Source organism: Myotis daubentonii, chromosome 3, assembly GCF_963259705.1.
Source record: "Myotis daubentonii chromosome 3, mMyoDau2.1, whole genome shotgun sequence".
Classification (NCBI taxonomy): Eukaryota; Metazoa; Chordata; class Mammalia; order Chiroptera; family Vespertilionidae; genus Myotis; species Myotis daubentonii.
Window position 1 is genome coordinate 6,562,043 of NC_081842.1, and position 18,649 is coordinate 6,580,691.

At 53.9% G+C, this 18,649-nt stretch overlaps 1 protein-coding gene across 2 annotated transcripts in view; it reads left to right on the plus strand.

Annotated features, from left to right (window-relative positions):
• Positions 1-13,648, plus strand: part of MX1 (MX dynamin like GTPase 1) — a 29,253-nt gene extending 15,605 nt beyond the window's left edge. For both annotated transcript variants that reach the window (XM_059686502.1, XM_059686501.1), the window contains exons 10-15: positions 1,298-1,420; positions 1,779-1,920; positions 4,752-4,910; positions 8,701-8,777; positions 9,673-9,918; positions 13,013-13,648. In XM_059686502.1, coding sequence (XP_059542485.1) covers positions 1,298-1,420; positions 1,779-1,920; positions 4,752-4,910; positions 8,701-8,777; positions 9,673-9,918; positions 13,013-13,243 — 978 coding nt within the window. In that variant the 3' untranslated portion in view covers positions 13,244-13,648. The remainder of the gene's footprint in view (positions 1-1,297; positions 1,421-1,778; positions 1,921-4,751; positions 4,911-8,700; positions 8,778-9,672; positions 9,919-13,012) is intronic.
• The last annotated feature ends 5,001 nt before the right edge of the window (positions 13,649-18,649 follow it).

Below are 18,649 nucleotides of genomic sequence, written 5' to 3' on the forward strand. Positions count from 1 at the left end.
GAGTTCAAGCTTTCTCTCTCACAAATGCCCTTGAGGCCAAATGGAGCCTCACTTCGGCTCTCCTCTGGCATCCGTGGGTGCCAGGGTCCAACCCCAGCAGGTCCAGGGGTTCCCAAAGGCATAGACGGAGTCGGCGAAGAAGGAATGACACGGAGACAGCGTTCAGTTGATCAGCAGCCTAGCCAGGATCTCTAGCCAAGTTCTGGTCTCGATCTCCAGAGAGGTTCTGTAGCCATGTTCCCTCGCTAGGTTCTTCAGCCAGGTTCTGTCCAGGTTCTCCAGCCAGGTTCAGTGTCCAGGTTCCAGTCAGGTTCTCCTGCCAATCTCTGTAGTCAGGTTCAGTCCAGGATCCCTTGCCATGTTCTCCCGCTAGGCTCTGTCTCTAGGCTCCATGTAGGTTTTGTCTTCTTGATTCTGTTCTAAGTTCTGAGTGTTTCTGTCTTGTTACAACTGTATTTATACCAGTTGATTCAATCCTATCAATCTCTATTACAAAGGTTAGGGCGTTTCTTATCTCCATTCCAGGGAGAAAAGATTATGTAGTTTAAGCATGATTGTTCGTAGTTAAAGGGATTAATTACCCGCCTGGCACTTAGTTGAGGGGTTTTATTCCCTCCCTAACTTCAGGGGAAAATCCCTACCTGGGGATTCAACCTTTCTCGGAGAGGTGACCTTGGTTAAAAAACAGCGCCAAGAAGGTGAGCAAACATATTAAGAACTGTATGCCATATATGCCAGGTCCCTTGAAACAGTAAGGATGGACCAGCTCCCGGCACGTGGGCACCCACTGTCAGCCGGCTTTGGCTGCTGGGTGTCTGTGAACACCTGCCAGCTCACTGACACGTTTAAAGGCTGCGTGTGACATGTTAGTCGGCGTCTTTAGATGCTCGCGGTGGAAGGCTGAGCCGGCATGTGCACTCCACCTTATCGTTGTTATTAGAGACACAAGGGCCTAATCACTTTCCGTCTTGCACAACAGCATGAAAGTAGCTAAATCTCAAATTGTTGCAGCTGCACTTTTTCCAAACCCACTAGACAAGTTGCTTTTCCAGGGCCCAGGAGCCATGCCAAAGGGTCGCCTGGCATGGGCAAGGCTATTTAGACGGGAGCGGGAGGGTGGGCAGGCCCGGGTGGGAAGCAGTGCCCTCTCTCTAGGCAGGAGAGTCCTTCTAGAGGAAGCCAGGAAGTCAGATGCACTGCTCAGCTGCCCCGCACCTCGCAGAGGGAGGCCTGGGCCACCTTTTCATTCCCGGTTCACATTGCTGTATTTCCATGACTTTCTTCCTGCTTTCCCCAGAAATCTCTGCCCCTGTTAGAAAATCAAATAAAGGAGAACCAGCAGAGCATAACAGAGCAGTTGCAGAAGTATGGCATGGACATCCCGGAAGAAGAAACGGAGAAAATGTTCTTTCTGATTGACGTGAGTAGCGCCGTGGCATCGCGCTGAAGTGTCACACCCTGAATATATGAAAGGGGCCGCGTGCCTTATGTGCTTCTTTCTTTTCTGTCCACTGAGCACCAGATAGGGGCCGGGTTTGAGGGACGAGGAGCAGGGAGAGTGGGGTGTGGAGGGTGGGGGGTCACATTGCTCCTGGATTCCTCATCATGGGACTCACCCAAGACCCCGAAGGCCTTAAGGGAAGAGTGGGGGGGCCTGGTGCCCATTCCCCAGAGTGGCCCGTAGGCAGCAAGAATGCCTTGCCTCTCAGCAAGCGTCTCATCTCAGATCCCGCCACGCTGGCATCTGACATAGCTCCACTCGTGCTTCCTCTTCACAGAAAGTCAATGCATTTAATCAGGACATCCAAGCTCTAGTAGAGGGGGAGGAGTCTGTGTTTGGCGACGACAGCCGGCTGTTCACCAGAATCCGGATGGAGTTCGGCAAGTGGAGCATTGAGATCGAAAAGAGTTTCCAGAGAGGTGAGCCTGAGGCACCACCATGCACACAGCTCCGTTACCTCTTTAAACGCCCTCGCTCCAAACACAGCCACGTTCTGAGGCATTAGTGGTGAGGGCTTCGACGTGTTAATTTGGGGGAGACAGAATTCAGACTGTAGCATCAAGTGATGGAATGTTACTCAGCCATCGCAAGGCCTGGAGTGCTGGCATGGGGTACCGCGTGGCTGAAGCGTGAAGGCTCATGCTCGGTGAAAGAAGTGAGACACAAAAAGCCACGTGCCGTGTGATTCCTTCCACAGGATATGTCCACAGTGGGCAGATCCACGGAGGCCGAAGGTAGATCTGTGGTTTCCAGGGGCTGAGGAAGGAGGGTGGGAGGGACCCGATGGGCACAGGGTTCCTGGGGGCGATGGGAATGCTTGAGGGTTATATAGTAGTGATGGCTACACAGCTTTGTGAATATACCCAAAACCGCCACATTGTACACTCCAATAGGTGAATTTTACAATACACGGCTTGCATCTTCATTTAAAACATTTCTATGAGAAAGTATCTCCTGACCAAGAAAGGGAACCCAGGCTACGACCCCTGGTTAGTTCTCCCAAAAGAGGACCCAGAGTCCTGCTGAATGCCCCCCACTGGCGTGTTTTCCTTCACAGCTAGTATGTTGAGAATAAAAAGAATTCTGGCCAGCATGGCTCAGTGGTTGAGTGTTGACCTGTGAACCTGAAGGTCATGGTTCAGTTCTCGGTCAGGGCACATGTCCAGGTTGCAGGCTCGGACCCCAGTGTGGGGCGTGTAGGAGGCAGTTGATCAGTGATTCTCTCTCATCATTGATGTTTCTATCTCTCTCTCTACCTCTCCCTTCCTCTCTGAAATCAATCAATATCCTATCTAATAAAAGAGAAACATGGCAATTAGCGTACATCCGCTACCCTTCCCATTGGCTAATCAGGGCAATATGCAAATTAACTGCTAGCCAAGATGGCGGCCGGTAGCCAGGCAGCTTGAAACTAACATGAGGCTTGCTTGCTTCAGTGACGGAGGAAACCAACGTTCCCCGCCTGCCTTGCCAGCCTCTGAGCTTGCAGTTTGAAACATAGTTACAAATATAGAAGCTAAACAAAACCCCAGAAACCTGCTTTCAGCGAGCCAGGATCTCAGAGCTGGAGTTGATACAGTGTTTCGATTATAGAACACAAACAAACCAGATACCTGCTTTCAGCAGCAGAGGCCTCAGAGCTGGAGTCAGAGCTAAAGCTGGCCCAGAATAAAAAAAGAAAAAGAAAAAAAGGAGCGGTTGGGAGCTTCAGTCACCACCAGCCTGAAAACAGCCCTCAGCCCCTCACCCAGACTGGCCAGGCACCCCAGTGGGGACCCCCACCCTGAAGGGTGTGTGTCCAGCTGCAAACAGCCATCATCCCCTCACCCAGGCTGGCCAGGCACCCCAGTGGGGACTCCCACCCTGATCCAGGACACCCTTCAGGGCAAACCAAACGGCCCCACCCATGCACCAGGCCTCTATCCTATATAGTAAAAGAGTAATATGCCTCCCAGCACCAGGATCAGCGGAGCCATGAGGCCTCCTGGCACCGGGATCAGCGTGACAGGGGGCAGCGCCCAAAACCTCTGATCGCCCTGCGGCTCTGTGTGACAGGGGGCGGGGCCACAACCTCCCTATCCACCCTGCTCTGTTCGTGACGGGAAGGCGCCTCAACCCCCTGATCAGCCTTGCTCTGTGTGTGACAGGGTGCCGCACCCCAACCCCCCCCACCACAGGCTCTGCTCTGTGTGTGACGGGGGCGGCGCCCCAACCCCCCCCCCCACGGGCCCTGCTCTGTGAGTGACGGGGGAGCTCCCCAACCCCCTGATGGGCCCTGCTCTGTGCGTGACAGGGTACGGAGCCCCAACCCCCCTGATGGGCCCTGCTCTGTGCGTGACGGGGTGGCGCTGCAACCTCCCCATCGACCCTGCCTTGAGTGTGACAGGGGGCGGTGCCCCAACCCCCCAATTGGCCCTACCCTGAGTGTGACTGAGGGTGGCATCACCACCTCCCAATCCGCCCTGCTCTGTGCATGACAGGGGGCGGTGCCCAAACTCCCCAATCTGCCCTGCTCTGAGCCCGACCAGGGGCTGCACCTAGGGATTGGGCCTGCCCTCTGCCACCCAGGAGCAGGCCTAAGCCAGCAGGTCATTATCTCCCGAGGGGTCCCAGACTGCAAGAGGGCACAGGCCGGGCTGAGGGACCCCCTCCCCCCTGAGTGCACAAATTTTTGTGCACCGGGCCTCTAGTATATATCTATTTTTTTTAACAAAGAATTCCAAACATATGAAGAAAAAGCCAAGTGGTTTTTATGTAGTAAACATACCACACTAATACGATCCTATGTGCCGGTATTGTATGACCCTACTTGATCTGCACAGTCCTCCTACTCATGCAACAGCACATGAAGAAGGGATGCCTAGGGAATTCCAGGTGGTGTTCATGGTCAATCCCACTTTCTTAAGGACCTGCAAGTCATAATGTTCTATTAGGATGCAATTGCTTTGGTAAAAACCCAAGTGATGGACAATCTTTCATACTCAGGTACCTTTTAAAGAATAGGTCTGCAGTCACTGCTCGCTGGCATCGTGCCCTGGCTCTATCCTATCCCTGGCTCTATCCTTGCCCTCTCAAGATGACCAAGGGAAAGTACATTAAGACCTCTTTCGCGATTGCAACCCCTGATTGTTTTTTGATTTGCAGATCAGATGTGATTTTTTTTTTCGTGCCACTCTGTGCTTTCAGAGAGTCCAGGATGGCGCTGTGTTATTTTTGTAAAATAATTCGGAGCTCTTCCTTCCCACGGTAGGTTATGACGATATTTTTAGACAGATCAGGAAATTTGAAAATCAGTATCGCGGCAGAGAGCTGCCAGGGTTCGTGAATTACAAGACGTTTGAGACCATCATAAAGAAGCAAGTGAAGACCCTGGAGGAGCCGGCGGTGGAAATGCTGCATAAGATCACCGGTGAGTCATCCCGGGTCTGCCTTCAGGCCAGTGCCAGGCCGCGGAGCTCTCCCCTGGGTGTCCCAGCACCAGCCACCCGCTCACCCAGAAATAAAGGGCCAAAGTAGGGCAGCGCAGTTCTTTGAGATCAATAAGAAGAGCTACTTAGGAAACACTGATTCAGGCAGAAGCCCAAATGGTGTTCCGCTGAGGACGGAAAGGCCAGGGGGATCGATGAGAAAGGGCAGGGGACAGTTGCCTCCATAGAAGGAAGGCATTGCTGTTGGTGCTGATAAGCTGATACAGCGACGCTAATTCTAAACAGTTTTTAATTTCCAGTCCAGTTGAAATCCTATCTGCTTTCTTGTGATCCTTACAGTCAGTGCTTTGTGGGACAGTGTTACCCTCGGCCCAGATCAAAGGCCATTTTGCCTGTTCTAACATCTCAAGAGTTTGAGGCATAAGGCGAGCAAGGCAGTTTCTCCATTTTAAAGTGGCTCTGTTTACCCTGTATAATAAAGAGCTAATATGCAAATTAGACCAGACAGCCGAATGTTCTTCCAGACATCCTTCCAGATGACCTTCCGGACGAAGCCAGGGCTGCAAGGGCTGAGGCAAGAACGACTTTCCTGAACACCCAGTGGGCAGGGGGTGGGGCCAGCGCTATGTAGCAGCAAGCCAGTTTCTGGTTGAGCGGCACTCCCTCCCCCCACCTACTCAGCCAGAAGCTGGTTCGTGGCTAGCGAGCGCAGCAGCTGTGGCAGGAGCCTCTCCTACATCTGCGGCTGGTGGGCAGTAAGGAGCAAGGGGTCCTGGGCTGTGAGAGCCCCAGACTGCAAGAGGGATGTCTGAGTGCTGGCTTAGGCCCAGGGGGATCGGGCCTAAGCCGGCAAGCAGACATGCCCTGAGGGGTCCCAGACTGCAAGAGGGCACAGGCTGAGCTGAGGACACCACCCCTTCCCCCAGTGCACGAATTTTGTTCACCAGGCCTCTAGTGTGTGTGTGTGTGTGTGTGTGTGTGTGTGTGTGTGTATACGCATTTTTTATAACAAGCCCAACCAGTTCTCTAGTTCTCGGGACATCAACTGGGTGTTCAGCAATTCAATTCAGTTCCAATTCTAACTACCCAGAGTTAGGTGGCACAGCTCAAGGGCTCCATGCCACAAGACGCCAGCTTCGGGTGCAGTCGCCAGCTATCTATACATCAGAGTTGCCACAGCTCCCTCCTCAGGCTACGTCAGTGGTTGGCAAACCGTGGCTCACGAGCCACATGCAGCTCTTTGGCCCCTTGAGTGTGGCTCTTCCACAAAATACCACGTGCGGGCGCACACGTACAGTGTGATTGAAGCTTCGTGGCCCATGCGCAGAAGTCGGTTTTCGGCCTGGGCGAGTCTATTTTGAAGAAGTGGCGTTAGAAGAAGTGGGGGGTGTCGGTCGGTTGGGCGATGGGAGACATGGTGCAGGCAGGCCACGGGATGCGCAGTGCGGGGGAGGTACATTGTTTTGAGGTACGTTCGCTGAGGTTGACCCCTTCCAACTCTCCCTTCCACACTCATCTATCTGAAACAAGCATACAAGATGAGTGTGGATGGGAGAGTTGAAAGGGGTCGACCTCAGCGAACATACCTCAATCAGATTGAGGACGTTTTTAGCAAAGGCCAGCTTAGGAGTGCCCTAATTAAGTTAATAACAATGTACCTACTTATATAGTTTAAGTTTAAAAAATTTGGCTCTCAAAAGAAATTTCAATCGTACTGTTGATATTTGGCTCTGTTGTCTAATGAGTTTGCTGACCACTGGGCTAGGTAATTTGCTGGAACAGCTCACAGAACTCAGGAACACACTTACCTTTACTGATGTAGCATAAAGGACTGATTATTACAAAGGAAACAAATGAAAGTGATACATAGGGCCAGGTCTGGGGGTACCCCAAGAGCAGGTCCCACAGAGTTGGGAGCCACTGCTCTCTTGGCAGGTATTTGTGTCACTAACCTAGAAGCTCTTCGAACCCTGTCATTTAGGAGTTTCTATGGAGGTATAATCAATTATTGTACATATAGGCATAAACAATTATTAACTCAGTCTCCATCCCTCTTCCCTGCCCTTCTCCCCTGATGCTGGAAATTTGGGGGAGGTTGGGCTGAAAGTTCCAGGTTTCCAATCAAGCCTTGGGCTTCCTGGCAACCAGCCTCCATCCTGGGCTACCCAGGGCCACCCAGAGTCCCCTCATTAGGACAGAAGATGCTCCTACCCCCAGGAAGGCCTAAGGAATGGGAGAGCTGTGTGTCAGAAACCAGGGGCAAAGACCAAATTCATGTTTCTTATGACCCAACACCTCCACTCCGCCCACTGCTGTGGCTACTCCACTATCTCGTTAAGGGGTATATTTCTAATAAAATTTTACTTGAGGCTTAATAATTATATGTCAAAATCTGTTCTTGTGTTGTGTTGACCAGTTGTGCCCTTTTAATTCACTCCTGAAGAAAATACGTTGTTTTTAGAGACTTATAGAAGTATCTATACTAATAAAAGGGTAATATGCTAATTAGACTGGGTCAACCGGATGTCCAACTTCCTTCCAGACAGGGGGCAACCAGGCTGGCAGGGGAGCAGTTATGGGGCAGCCAGGCTGGCAGGGGGGCAGTTAGGGGGCGACTAGGCTGGCAGGGGACCAGTAGGGGGCAATCAGGCCAGTAGGCAGAGGGTTTAGGGGCAATCAGGCAGGCAGGTAGGCGAGTGGTTAGAAGCCAGCAGTCCCCTATTCCACAGGGATCAGGCCTAAACCAGCAGTTGGACATCCCCTGAGGAGTCCCGGATTAGAGAGGGTGCAGGCCGGCTGAGGGGACCCCCCCCCCACCTCCTGCATGCACGGGGCCTCTAGTCTATACTAATAAAAGGGTGATATGCTAATTAGACCAGACGTCTTCTGGATGTTATTCCAGACATCCTTCCTGAGGAAGCTGGGAGCCAAGGCAAAGCCAGCCGGGGTCCCGAGTGCCAGAGAGAAGCCGGTACTGGCAGCCGGGGGAAGGGAGGCATACTCTTGCACGAATTTTCGTGCATTGGGTCTCTAGTGTATATATAAACTTCTGTTTTAGAAAGATAAAGTGTGGAGTCAACAAAAGATTTTCAAGCATAAAGATACTGTTAGGATAAATTCTGTGAGGAAGTCAAATGGAAATACAGGTTTCAGAAATGAAAATAATGTACATTTTCTGATTAAGAGCTTATTTGTGTATTTCTTTTCAAATAGATAATGTGGATGTTTAGATCTCATTGATGTATTTAAAAGAATGATGTGAGGTTTGACTATTAAATGTTGATATATATATATATCTTACTAGAAATCATACTCTTTGCAACTATTTAAACTTGGGATGAAAACTTTAAATGTTAAATAAGTATGCTGGGGACATTAGGTTTATAAATCTTCTAGGACCCAGCCAGTGTTGCTCAGTGGTTGAGTATTGACCAATGAACCAGGAGGTTATGGGTTTGATTTCCCCTTAGGGCACATGCATGCAGGAGGCAGCAGGAGGCAGCCAATCAATGATTCTCATCATTGATGTTTCTCTCTCTTCCTTCCTCTCTGAAATCAATAAAAAAAATATTTAAAATTCCTTTAGGGAGCTCTTCAGCCAAAAAGCACACCTTCTTCCTTTAGTGCAAAGAAGAGAGGGAGATGGGGGAGGAGGGTGGGACGGAGGACACTTTTGTTCTTGTCATCTTATCCTCTTATTTTGTTGCAATCTATTAAGATGATGAATGATCCTACTAATACTGGGCACTTTTTTTGTTTTTCTTTCATCAGATATGGTCCGGCTTGCCTTCACAGATGTGTCCAAGAAAAATTATGAGGAGTTTTTCAACCTTTTCAGAACCTGCAAGGTAAAACCAACCATTTGTTTAAAAAGAAAATAATTAACCCTGATGCTAGAAAATAGATTTCCTGGATTTAAGACCGTTGCAACTTTACTGTATATTTGGAGAATCAGTCCCATTCTGAGGACTCCACTCTCCTGACCTAGAGCTCCTGAAGGCCCTCCCGCCAGAACCAGCACATTGGAGTTAGAATGTCAACATGTGAATCTGGGGGACACAGACGTTCAGTCCCGAGCACCCAGCACAGACGGGGAGGCCGGCTCTCTGTGCAGGAGCTGAGGGCTCGGCGGCCGCTTAGCCTGCCTGGCCTGCAGCTCCTTCTCCACAGCGCACGGCTGAGAGCAGCGTCCTCACCTCAGAAGGTGGTGTGAACACAGGAGGATACCGTGAGGCCGCACTGGCAGGGCGCGTCCCACTTCCTGGCGCTCAGTGAGGTGGGGGTCCCGGTGCTTTCTGTGTGAAGAGCCCGGGCTCCCAGGTAGCCAGTTTCTCTAAGTCCCAGGAACAAACCAGAGAGAGAGAGAGAGAGAGAGAATGAATTTGACTATTTGACTGACTTCAATTCATCCCTCTTACCCCGGGAGCTCTCTGATGGGTATACACTCACCACTTGAAAGGCCAGGAAAAGAGAAACCAAAGAGGCTGAGTCCTCAGGCTCTGGGGACGAGGGGTCTGGTCACGTGTGTGGTTCAGGCTCTTCAGGAATTCTGAGCCTCTGTGGAGGGCGGGAACCCCATCTTAGATAAGCCAAGACGGGGCGCGGAAGGCTGCCCCGAGCAGCGTGCTGTTTTAATTCCAGTTGGAGAGCCTCTAGCTGGGGGCTTTGTGTCTAACCCAGTTTCCTCTGACCCAGGGGTTGATTTCTGGAGGGAAATGGTGTTGTGTTTCTCTTGCGCATTAGTCCAAAATTGAAGACATTAGGTCAGAACAAGAAAAGGAAGCGGAGAAGTCCATCCGACTGCACTTCCAAATGGAGCAGATTGTCTACTGCCAAGACCAAGCGTACCGGGCTGCGCTGCAGAAGATCCGAGAGAAGGAATCAAAAGAAGAGAAGAAGGGGATTTCTCTCGAGCAGACGTCCTCTCTGGCGGATCCTTTGACTTGCTCCCTCGCTGAAATCCTCCAACACCTGATGGCCTACCGCCTGGTGAGTCTGCGCGTGTCTCCGAAAGATGCTTTCTGTCTCATTTCCTGACTTAGTGTCTCCGTGAGCTGCCCACCAGCCAGCTCCATCGTTCTGCCCTTCGTTCGCCTCCATAGAAGCAACTCGACCTCTGATGACGAGAAGAGGCTGTGGCTTAGAGCCACTCACACCCGGTGTTGACTGGCTGTGTGGCCCCGGCCAAGTTCCTTAACCCCTCTGAGCCTCAGCTTTCTTCTCTGTAAAATGGCACCTCCTCGTAGGTTTCCAGTGACCATCCCGGGGGATGAGTGGGTGTAACTCCCTTAGCGCGGCCGTGGGATGCAATGGCGGCTGCACACACAGAAGCTGCTCCTGGAGACGCGAGCTTTGATTGCTTCTCTGTGTTTCGTGACACGAAGGGGCATCTGATGCATCCTGGGCAGGCTGCACACGGCAGCTGAGCCACCTTAGTTAGAACCGCTGGGACACGAGAAACCTGGACACGTAGAGCACATAATCACCCCTCGCTTTCCCAGGTGTCTCCATCCTTCACCGCTCCTGTGCTTGAAGCCGTGCTTCTCAAACTTGACCTCCGGGGTCTTGTTGACATGCAGGGGCGGATCGCAGGTCTGAGCTGGGCCCAGATGCCGCATTTCTAATGCTCCCGGGGGAGCGCCGCGCCCCCAGCCGCAGGGCTCTAACCTCTGTGTCCCCTAACACTGGAGGTGCACACCTGTGAGCGAAGCCAGTGAAGGGCAAGACAGAAGGACGCCTGTGCGCCTTGGCCTCTCCTGCAGCGACACTTACCCTGTATCTGCTCACCTGCCTCACAGAACCTGTTAGAGCAGGCCATGCGCACACACGCACAAAATCCAAAACAGAGCGAGTGACAGTGGAGAGTGGGTCTCCCGCCCACCCCGCCCAGAGCCATGCCATCCCCTCCCCAGCAGCAGCAGACGCAGTCCTCCAGGCTCTCGATGTCCTCCAAGGGACAGCATACACGTGTGTGTTTGTGTGTGTGCGTGTGCGCGCGTGATGTATGTATATATGCAAATTGTTTTTGCACCAAGGTTAGCCGTGTGTGCTGCTTGGCATCTTGCTTCCTTCACTGCACCTTGGAGATTGTTGCATTCCCGCTCACGGGTGCTGCCCTATTCTTTGTCATGGCAGCGGAGTCTCATTTTATGGGCGTGTGCTGCTGCAGGTGCAGTGTGTTTCCAGTCTTTTGCTACCACAGGGATGTTGCAGTGCTTGGAATTATTCATGCATCATGTATCTGGAGGATAAATGGGATTTCTGGTGTATCAGTCAGGGTTGTACCAGGGAAACAGAACCAATAGGATAGATGCAGGTAAAGAAATATGTTTCTAGCCCTGGCCGGTTTGGCTCAGTGGATAGAGCATCAGCCTGTGGACCAAAGAGTCCCGGGTTCAATTCCGGTCAAGGGCATGTACCTTGGTTGCAGGCTCCTCCCCAGTCTAGGCCCTGGTCAGGGCTCCTGCAGGAGGCAGCCAATCAATGTGTTTCTCTCAAATTGATGTTTTTCTCTGTCTCTCCCTCTCTCTTCCACTCTCTCTGAAAATCAATGGAAAAGTATCCTCGGGCGAGGATTAACAACAACAAACAAAGAATCTAAAAAGTTAAAAAAGGAAAAGAAATGTGTCTCTAGGAGCTGGCTGATGGGCTGTGGGGGCTGGCGGGGCAAGTCCAGGGTTCGTAGGAAGGCCGTCAGGCGAGGCGGGTGGGAGGTTCCTGGGCAGGAGTAGAAACTGCTGTGTACAGGCAGGATGTCTTTCTCGTAAGGCCTTCAGCTGGTTGGACAGGCCCACCCACATGAGGAGGACAGCCTCCCTCATTAAAGCCAGCTGGTTGTAGATGCAGCTAGCCACATCTGCAGGACACCTCGATTCGTGTTTGGCCAAATACCTGGGGACTGTTGCCTGGCCCAGCCGACACATGAGCGTGACCATCAGACCGGGGGCAGGCCTAGCACTTGCTTTAGATCGATCCGTGTTACCTGCAGGAAGCTGCTTCGGGTGCCTGACTGTGTCGCTCCAGATCTTAGCCGTCCCTCAGCTGCTGTCCGTTCTCCAGCATCAGACCTCAGTGCCGGTGGCCCCCCCAGCATCCCGCCTGCATGCCTCCTGCCAGCCTGTCCCTTCTCTTCTGTCCTCCGTCTCTGTCTGGGGACAGGCCGCCCTCCTGGCTCACGCCCCCTTAGAACACGTAGCCTGTGTGCCATCTCCACGTCACTGACACTCCAGACCAGTGGTTCTCAACCTTCTGGCCCTTTAAATACAGTTCCTCATGTTGTGACCCAACCATAAAATTATTTTCGTGGCTACTTCATAACTGTCATGTTGCTACTGTTATGAATCGTCATGTAAATATTTGATATGCAGGATGGTCTTAGGCGACCCCTGTGAAAGGGTCGTTTGACCGCCAAAGGGGTCGCGACCCACGGGTTGAGAACCGCTGCCCTAGACTCATTCCACGCTTGGCATCTTTCCAAACTGTCACCTTCTAACCATCCCGTGAGGCTGGTGCTGGTATTTTATAGAGAAGGAACCGAGGCGCCGAGAGGTCACAGCCCTTGCTCAGTGCGAGTCTCTCTGAGCTGCCGGAGAGATGGCCCTCTTCCCTCACAGGCGGGACGGGGGTGGGGGTGGGGGTGGGGAGCAGGGGTGGAACTACCTGTCCATCTGCCTGGAACTCCCTGGGCCCTTCTGTGGCTTTTGATAGCCCAGCCTCTGTTCTGCTACACATCTTAGTGTTGACTTAAAAAAACAAACAAAAAACAGCATAAAATCTTCGGGGCAGAATTGTAAATAGTGTGAATGTGTCCCCCATTTCCCTTTCTGGGGCACCTCTGACCGTCTCCCGTCAGAAGTGACCCTTTCACCATCAGGACAAGCCAGTGGGAGCCCAGCTGGCCCCTGTCCCCAGCCCCCAGCCGCGCCCTCTGCGCCGCAGGGACGTGTGGGGTCCCTCGCTGCCCCTGGCACCGAGGTTTGAGACCTGCTGGGCCCGGTCCCGCCGGGAGCTCACGTGGCGAAAGTCACGAGGGGGGACTGTCCTTCAGGGTCCCCTCAAGCCCTCTGTGAACCGTCCCTTGCAGGAGGCCAGCAACCGCCTGTCCAGCCACATCCCTCTGGTCATCCAGTTCTTCATCCTCCGGTCGTACGGGCAGCAGCTGCAGAAGGCCATGCTCCAGCTGCTGCAGGACAAGGAGAGGTACGACTGGCTCCTCAAGGAGCACAGCGACACCAGCGACAAGAGGAAGTTCCTGAAGGAGCGGCTGGCGCGGCTCACCAAGGCCCGGCGCCGGCTGGCCCAGTTCCCGGGCTAAGGGCTGCCTCCCCTGCGCCTCACCTCCCGGGGTCCCCTTCATTAGTCACCCCTGCTCATCCCCGTAGAGGGGAGGGACCAGGAGGACGCTGTGGTTTCCAGATGTGGTTTCCAGCGTGAGACTCGAGACCCCCCGCCCCCCCCTCATGCAGGATGTGGTTTAGGTTGGGCGGCTGGCACCGTCTTCCTGGTGAGGAAACTGATCTTCCCATCATGTCGTCCCTGCTTCCCCGGCTCTCCCCCGTCTTCCTCAGGGACCCAAGCCCCTCAGCACCATAGCTGGGCTGTTGCCCGGTTTCTCCCACGACCGTTCATGTGCCCGATGTTTTAGGACCCTGAGTGCCCGCTGCATGAATGCTGTAGAAGTCATACCTCATCCGTTTGTAATAAACTCTTTTCTAACAGACGTTTCGTTGGCACCCTTTTCATTTGGGGGGAGGGCCTGGAAATGACAGCAGGCAGGGACCCGGGGAGCGGGGCCAGGTGTAGGAATGAGGAAGTTGAGTAAAAGCGCGTGGTCAGGTTATTTATAAGAGGCTGAGGGGAAGTGGCGGGGAAGTGAAACAGGGGAGCTAGCAGCCTTCGTTGTTTATCCTGTGCCCTGGTCAGCTGTCCGACTGTCCAATCCCTGGGCACCTGCTTGGAGCTGAAGATAAAGGCCGAGTTGGGAGAGGTGGCCCAGCAGGCGGAGGCGCTGGCTGGCCGTGGTCGGGGGAGCAGAGGCAGGACAGCTGACCACGAATCGCCTGGAGGGGCACCGCAGTCCTGCTGTCTGGTCTCGCCAGGGGTGGACGCTCGCAGACACCCCGCCACGGCAGCTCAGGGCAGGACACTGAACGCACCATGTCCTCTGAAGGGAGCTGAAGCCTCGCAGGCCTGGTGGAGGGAAGGCAGGGGACAGGCAGAGCGACGAGGTGTGAGCCAGCTGCCAGAGGGGAGGACTCGTGAGCGAATGCCCTTCAGGGAGACCCACTCCGCACAACCAGCCTGAGCGGCAGGAGCGCTTTCTCCCAACGTGTCCAGAAAGGAGGGGCTTCCGGCCAAGCTGGGCAACCGCTGGTCAGGGCCGGAGAGAGGGCTAGTTACGCTGTCTCCTCCCGTCATTCCTGCCACTCCAAGCTCCTCAATGCCTGGGGACAATTTGGGAATTTATGTACCAGAGGGAATGCCAAGACGATGGGGCAGCACCTTCGTGCCTCGCTCAGGACCAAACACCTGCAGGCTGATGCAGGATGGAGCGCTCCCAGGAGCCAGTGTGACTCTTTTTAGAGACCACTATACCAGTTCGCACAGACTTTTGTAAGAACGGGGGTAAGCGGGCAGGGCACACATTCCCAGTCCAGTTCTAGGCAGTGTCCCTTTAGGAGACTGGGCCAGCTTCTCACCTCGGAGCTGGAGAGCTGGCGCCTCCTTGTGGCCGGCACAAGTAACTGCTCCAGTCCCAGCCACTGAGCAGACACCTGGGCACAGGTGGCAGTGTTGCCCAGGGTTCTTTGCTGTTATCATTTCTCTGGCAGCCCCAGAGAGGGCGGAGGAAGAACGCCGATAGTCTGTGCTCCGGATGGGGAGAGTACCCAGTGGGATGGGGGAGGAGGGTAAAGCGGAAGAGGACTCACAGTCTCTTTCCTTTTGGCCAAAAAGAGCAGGTGTCCAGGGATCTCAGCAGGGGAGGAGTGCACTGTCCCTCCCAGGTGGTCAGAACACAGGAAGAAGTAGCTGGAGTCCATGTGGGGGCTTCCTTCAGAGAGCAGTAGGGCTCAGGCAAGGGGCTGAACCGCCCAGAAGTCCCCCAGCCCTGCCCCACACCCCTGAGGGACACCCCCAGATTCTGCTGCCCACGCGGTAGCACCGGCCTGGAGGCCCATCGGCCGTGCACAATGTGCTCAGATATCAATGGTGCCCACTCATGGGCCCTCACTCCAGGCACGTCGGGCTCGGTTGTCCCGTGGGATGGGGCTGAGTTCGGAGCAGAGCAAGATGAAGGGCTGGAGAGAATGGAACTGACCAAAAGCCTTGAGCTGACAGGACGCACGGTCTGGCCCGCTGCAGATGCTCAATGATGCTGTGGGAGGGCGGGCGGCGGGGGAGACACGGGCGCTTGTCCAGAGGACGTCCTGGGTGTGTGGTTGTCCTCTAAGATGCCATGCGGGGCACCTGCCTTTACCACTACCTTTCCCAGGCAAGGCCAAGCCAGAAGCACCCGGCAGGCTGGCAAGTCCCCCAGGGTCTGTGTGCGTTTGGGAACCGAGGACCCAATCCGAGCGGCAAGTCCCCCACCAGCAGCAGCGGGAGCAGCGAAGGGGAAGCCAGGGGAAGGCTTGGCCTCCAGTGGTCAGATCCCACCTCACTTTTCCTTCCAGGGAAAAGGATAAGATCAGGCTCCTCAGCCCCAGCAACGCGACGGCCCGAGCTCCACTAGTTATGGAGCTGACTCGTTTACAGTGAGATCGCTGGCACGTGGGTGAGTTTCGTACATGTTCCTTTAGAAGCAGCATTAATTCCAGCCTCTCCTTAACACACTGGGAGCCTGGGAGAGGGCGCTCAGGGCTCGCATCCCCCGCTCTGCATCCAAAGCAGCCGAGGCTGCGGGGCTGGGATCTGTGGCTGTTTACGAAGTCGGGCTCCCGACGCAGCCTTGGGAAATGGGCAGGACCAGGGGACCATGAAACAAAGAGAGCCGGGATCCGACCAGACCCAAGCATAAAGCGGGGCTGGCCTTGTGGCCACGCAGCGGGAGGGGAACCCATGCAGGGAACTCACCTGCTGACCCAGCTGCATGAAGCAACATGATTGGCACGAATTATGCACTGTCATTAATACTTACGTTTTCATAAGTATGTTGGGTCATTTTATATTAAGCAAATTAACTTCTTTGTTTTTCTATTTTTCCCCATTGATTTTTAAAAATATATTTTATTAATTTTTTACAGAGAGGAAGGGAGAGGGATAGAGTTAGAAACATCGATGAGAGAGAAACATCGATCAGCTGCCTCCTGCACACCTCCTACTGGGAATGTGCCTGCAACCCAGATACATGCCCTTGACTGGAATCAAACCTGGGACCTTTCAGTCCACAAGCCAATGCTCTATCCACTGAGCCAAACCGGTTAGGGCTGTTTTTTTGTGTGTGTTTTTTAAGAGAGAGTGGAAGAGAAAGGGAGAGACAGAGAGAGAAACATTGATGTGAGAGAGACACATTGATTGGTTGCCTCCCACATGCGCCCCGACCAGGGCCAGGGGTCAAGCTTGTAACTGAGGTACATGCCCTTGACCGGAATCAAACCTGGGACCGATGCTCTGACCACTGAGCATACTGCCTAGGGCCTACCTTCTCTTTATAAAAGTATGAATACAAGCATGTCTGTAAGTCCCTAGTCTCAGCACTCCGGCTACATCTTGAAGTGGAGCCAGCCTCATCCCATAGGAAAACCGTTCACAAAGTGAATCCAAAATGAAAACTGTATCGGAAAAGGTTGGCACTGCCCACGTGGACACTTCTGGGTGTAGACTCCGTCATCAGACCCGACCCCTTGTTGTGAAGTGGCCTACTCGCTAAAAGCTGGGGTGACCCCGACTCAGAACTAGCAGCGCTTTTGTGAACGTGGCAGGAAGCCCTCAGCCGAGGGGGAATAGGACGCCCAAGACTCAATACGTATTTGGAAAAAGAGTATAATTTATTTGTACAATATTTCACAATTCAATTTACAGTTTAAAAAAAAGATACAAAACAAGACAAACGGGGGTCACATAAATAAAAGGGAGCAGGAAAGGAGGAACCCGTTCTCACACCGGGTAGCCTCCGGCGTGGGGAGCGGGCGCCTCAGTGCCGTGGGTCTGGGAGACCTTGGGGACGCCGCTGCCACGGAGGCCAATGGAGCGAGCATCTGAGAAGGCGGTCGCACCACCTGCCACTCCAAGGTCAAGTCCTAGCAGGAGCGTCATTTCATTCCTGGAACCCAACGTCCTGACTGAGCACTGACCGCCCCCTGCAGTTCCAGCATGGCCCCTCCTTCCGGGGGACACCCAGGGGCCGAAGGGGCCACCCACACGGAGTCCACAATTCACCTTTCCCTTCTTCGCCGCAGCACAGTGCTGCTCTCCAGCAAACTCCTTTACAGAATGTGAAACCAGGCGCAGGCACCGGGAAAGCAGCTCCCACAGGCCGCTGCTCACCCGTGGCAAGGACAGCAGTTCCACGGAACCCAATGTGGCAACTACTGGGAGCCTCACAGCCGAGACGCCATGAGCACTGAGGTAGAGTGGCACGTGGAAACGGTACAGGCAGACAGTGTCGCTGGATCACACATCCCTGATTGCCCCGTAACCTCGATTCCCAGTGATCAGCAGGCCGAAGGGCAGCGTGGCAGCGCACCTGGCCCTCCCTGAGGTGCACTCGCCTAGGCCTGTGGCCGGCAAACTGCGGCTCGCGAGCCACACGCGGCTCTTTGGCCCCTTGAGCGTGGCTCTTCCTAAGCCTTAGGAGTACCCTAATTAAGTTAATAACAATGGACCTACCTGTATAGTTTAAGTTTAAAAAATGTGGCTCTCAAAAGAAATTTCAATCTTTGTCCTGTTGATATTTGGCTCTGCTGACTAATGAGTTTGCCGACCACTGGCCTAGGCCCTAGGGCCCGGGAGCCAGGCTGGTCTCTCCGGGCGGAGCCCCACCCGATATTTGGTGGCCACACTGAGCGCGCTCAGGAGCGAACCCGTCTTAATGGCTGCCGTGCTCCAAGGGCTCTGTCTACACCAGCGGTTCTCAACCTGTGGGTCGCGACCCCTTTGGGGGTCGAACAACCCTTTCACAGGGGTCGCCTAAGACCATCGGAAAACACATATATCATTACATCTTGTTTTTGTGATTAATCACGATGCTTTAATTATGTTCAATTTGTAACAATGAAATTGGGGGTCACCACAACATGAGGAACTGTATTAAAGGGTCACGGCATGAGGAAGGTTGAGAACCACTGGTCTGCACTCTCACCCACAAGAAGAAAAAAGGTTTCTCTGCCCCTTCACGTGATTATCAAGTCATCCCCCATGAAGGGCGGGTCCCTGGATTTCCAGCCACCACCCGGGGCTGCTAAGTCAGTTAAACCTGATGAGTGAGAACTCCTGTGGGGAGACCGGCCCGGGGCTACCAAGGGGCCTCCCTAGCAGAGGCCCAGGGCGAAGCGCCCTTCCCATCTCCAACCGTCCACAGCCGAGAGGGCACCAGCCCCGTGGGCACCCCCTCGACGGGCTCAGAGGGAGATGCGGGTGGGCAGACTCCAGCCCTCTGCCCTGCGTTGGCCCGAGACACCCACACCCAGGCCGGGTGGTCACCCCTTTAGGACAGAAGCTCAGGGAGCAGGGCCCGGGGAGGAGCCCCCGTGGCCTTTGCAGAACGGTGGAGACTGCCAAA